Source organism: Orbicella franksi, chromosome 2 (genome assembly GCF_964199315.1).
Source record: "Orbicella franksi chromosome 2, jaOrbFran1.1, whole genome shotgun sequence".
NCBI lineage: Eukaryota > Metazoa > Cnidaria > Anthozoa > Scleractinia > Merulinidae > Orbicella > Orbicella franksi.
In genome coordinates, this window is record NC_138146.1 from 29,227,624 (window position 1) to 29,231,205 (window position 3,582).

At 38.2% G+C, this 3,582-nt stretch overlaps 1 protein-coding gene across 3 annotated transcripts in view; it reads right to left on the reverse strand.

Annotated features, from left to right (window-relative positions):
- The window catches only part of LOC145479146 (uncharacterized), a 30,206-nt gene extending 26,879 nt beyond the window's left edge, over window positions 1–3,327 (reverse strand). For all 3 annotated transcript variants that reach the window (XM_081457411.1, XM_081457410.1, XM_081457409.1), the window contains exons 1-2: window positions 3,046–3,327; window positions 2,310–2,440 (exon numbers count right to left, since the gene is read on the reverse strand). In XM_081457411.1, the coding sequence (XP_081313537.1) occupies window positions 2,310–2,440; window positions 3,046–3,312 (398 nt within the window). In that variant the 5' untranslated portion in view covers window positions 3,313–3,327. The remainder of the gene's footprint in view (window positions 1–2,309; window positions 2,441–3,045) is intronic.
- Window positions 3,328–3,582: the final 255 nt, after the last annotated feature.

Sequence of the window (3,582 nt, forward strand, 5' to 3'; positions counted from 1 at the left end):
CCAAACATCTGTATAATTTTATGCCCTGTAAATATCCAAGCTCAAACATGGCATCTCTTTTAACCATCCTAGCTACCTTGCTTTCTCAACCCTCTCACAGCACCAACACTCACAGCTCATGACTTTTGCCCATGACGAAAACCCACTCCCCAGAGTGTTTGGCAGGTCGAGCTAGATAACATTAATCAAATTAAAACTTGATTCTTAATAGAAAATATTGAACTCTTAATCTGAAGAGCGGAGGTTTGACACAATGAAAATTGAAGGTACAAAACTGTCTGATAATAGGCTTAGTGTTTTGTAGAGAAACACTTGACCAGGTTAGACCGTAAATCTGCTAATTGGTCATGGCTTCTGTACGACATGCAATACATCAAGTCCACCAACAAATAGCATGAAAAAAGTCTTAGCTCAATGTCAACATGTACTATACAAACATACACCAAACAAAATTTGCAGGAAATACAACATTATTTATTTTGAAAATTTTAATCTTGAAGAACTGTGAGTTACTTCCAACACTAATTTCCAAAATCAAAAATAAAATTAATTTGTTCAGAACAAATTATTCTGGTTTTAAGAAAGATTTGCTTGCAATCAAATTGAAATATTAATGATGCAAACCAAAATTTCCACGATTAAACAACGTCTAAAAGATAGCTTTCATAAAATAAATACATTTCGTCATTATGTATCATGCAGAGTTGAGCAAAAGGTCAAGAAAAATAACTTAGAAAACTCTATGACATGGGCTATCATTATAGTCTTAGTTGAGAAACTAACAAGACGGTACTGTGGGATGAAAAACACTATTCATCACACAGTATTAAACAGTTCAAAAAACATTGCAAAGAGAAAATGACCTATCACATCTGAAGCTTGATGAAAAGTAAATATCAGTATTGGCAAGTTCAGTAATAACTGGGTAAATAGTTTCAACCTTGCACAATAATAAGTAAGCAATTACTATTTCTGAAATGAATTACAGTGTTAGCAAGCTTCTTTTCGTCTGCCATGAAAGCCACAGCTATATCTGTGCACTACAAATATTTGTTTCTTTGACTTCGATGCAAGGTCTAGAGATAGAGTAAACACTATGAAACACAAGGTATCAGTAAGGCTTATAACAAAAGACAATATGCTCTTGTGTACAAAGTTTCACTTCGTAAGCATGCTGGTTGTAGCACAGTTGGATTTCTGAAGATAACTATATCATAACCAACTTTACGATCACCATTTCTTCAGTAAACTACACTAGGAAAAAAGACTTTTAGCACTAAAGAAAAAAAATTCTCAAAGGAAACAGCTTGTTCCCTCCATTCTGTCTATCTAGTGACCAGTGCAAGAATACATAACAGCAGATTTGGCACACAGATAACCAACCACCATCAGACTGCCTAAACTGTTTGCAAAGAGCATGATTCTGAAAATATTACAATGATTCTACAGTTGCACCTGAGGATAAGAATTAATTCAAATTCACTTAGTTTTCCATGGCCGGTCAGGAAACTTCCTGAGCTGACAATTATGTACAAGGTTTCGTACTATGCAACAAGTCACGCTTTTGAACATCTCGCAACAACCACTCGAGGAATGATACTACACTTGGTTAAAGTGAAACGTACAGGGTACTTAAAAAAGCTTTTCAAGAGCGTCAAACTTTTGATCCCTTCAAACTACAAACGAAAATACACAGACAAGAAAATTCCAAATTAATGAGTTTATGTCATCTGCAACTTACACACACATATTTTTGAAGATATAGCAGACTGACATAGAATGGCTCCTGGTATAAAGTTTAACCGATAGATTTCCGTGCCAAACAAAACAAAACATTACAAAACGTATTGTGAAACCTACAGCTCTGGTCCATTAAACCGAAGACCGGAGATACAGCACTTCAATGGTATTTCATACAACTTAGGTCATTTGATATAAAATTTCCGACTAACAAGAGATTGTGTTCGACTGAAGAGTAACTTTATCATGATTTTTATTCTTTCCTCACAAAACGATTTCATTACTAGGAAATTCCGCCGAGCGAAATTTCACAGGGTAATACGGTGGTTCAGACTTCAAAATTCGCACATCGAAGAAGAAGCCTTTCAAAATTTGCACCGAGTTCCTTGCATGTTTTGAAACGCGATACAAATTCACCACTACCATGGACAACATTTAAACTGATCGTGTTAAATGTCCATGAAATGCCGCTAACAGTAGTAGATTTACAGCCAGCACAATTTAAACCAAATGCCAGACCGGTTCAAGAGGAGATTACAATGAAATGTATAAAGCAAACACAAACTCACTGTGCTATTTCAACGCTCCCGCAACTAGCTGCAGCATGTAGAGCCGTCCAACCCTCGTTGTCTCGTATGTCCATTCGGGCTCCATGGTCGACCAAAAATTGAACAAGGTCATAACTTTCGTCGATGCAAGCCTGCCGAATAAGAACAGCGATTAAAAGCCTTCATTACTAGGAACAGATGTAAATATACACGCTGGAAAGTGATTACTTGTAAAATCACTTGAATGCCTGAACCGCTCGTTTTGCTTCGGTTTTGAGCTGCTCGCTCGAGAGAATATGAAACAATAAATGACAAGGAATGTTTCGTCAGGAATAGTTTATTTCCTAAGAACACAAAATATTGAAAGTTCTGCGAGCAATCGACAGAGCAATGTGATCATTCTGAGGATAGAATTCGACATAAATTTCCTTGTAAGCATTTGGTTGTGGTCTAAATAGTTCAAGGCGTTAACAAGCATTTGGAGAATCACCCTGTCAAAAGCAAAGGTTTGCAAGCACTGAAGCTGCTTTAACTTTAGTCAGGTAGGGATTTAATGGAAGAGACACCTCAAAGTTTTTAGCTTGCCAAGAGCAACCCGTATAATCACTGTGTTTTAGGAGCGAGTGATTCGTTAATTAGGCTATTGTTTTGGGTTCTAGCTAGGACCCCGGACCTGGTCCATAAAACGCTCTCGCACAGACTGCTCTCGCATCCAATACAATTTTTATATCTCCAGCAGGAATGCTAGATACTGTACCTGATGTAACGCGGTGAGTCCATCGACATTTTGGTGATTTATATCAGCGCCTTTGGCCAGAAGATTCTTCACCTCCTCCACGTCACCGCTCGATACCGCCGAAAGAAACACAGTTCCAAGCGAAAATTGAATTTTAGTCTTCTTTCTCGACGTGTCCGAAGATTCTAGGGCTGTCTCGCTCTTCGTCCATCGTTTTAGGGATTCTTGTCGCTTCTGTAAAGCATTACTTGCTCTAGAGCTTTGGCCACCCGTAAATGGGTCCGCCATCTTCCCATGACGTTACAGACCGACCAGCCCGAGGACCGAGCATGAGGCCACGTGACCAGATCGTAGGTGAGACGTGAGCCAATGACGACCCTTAGGAATTGTCAATAGCGTCACCAAGCAACCGTGACGTCACTTAAGAACAAGAAAATCACTTTTCAGTCAAGTACGTTGCGTAAAGAACAGAAAAAGATTGAAATAATTACAGACTTTCATTTGAGTCACGTAAATCTTACACAATTTCGACGTTTGTTTTTTTTTTCTATAGGAAGT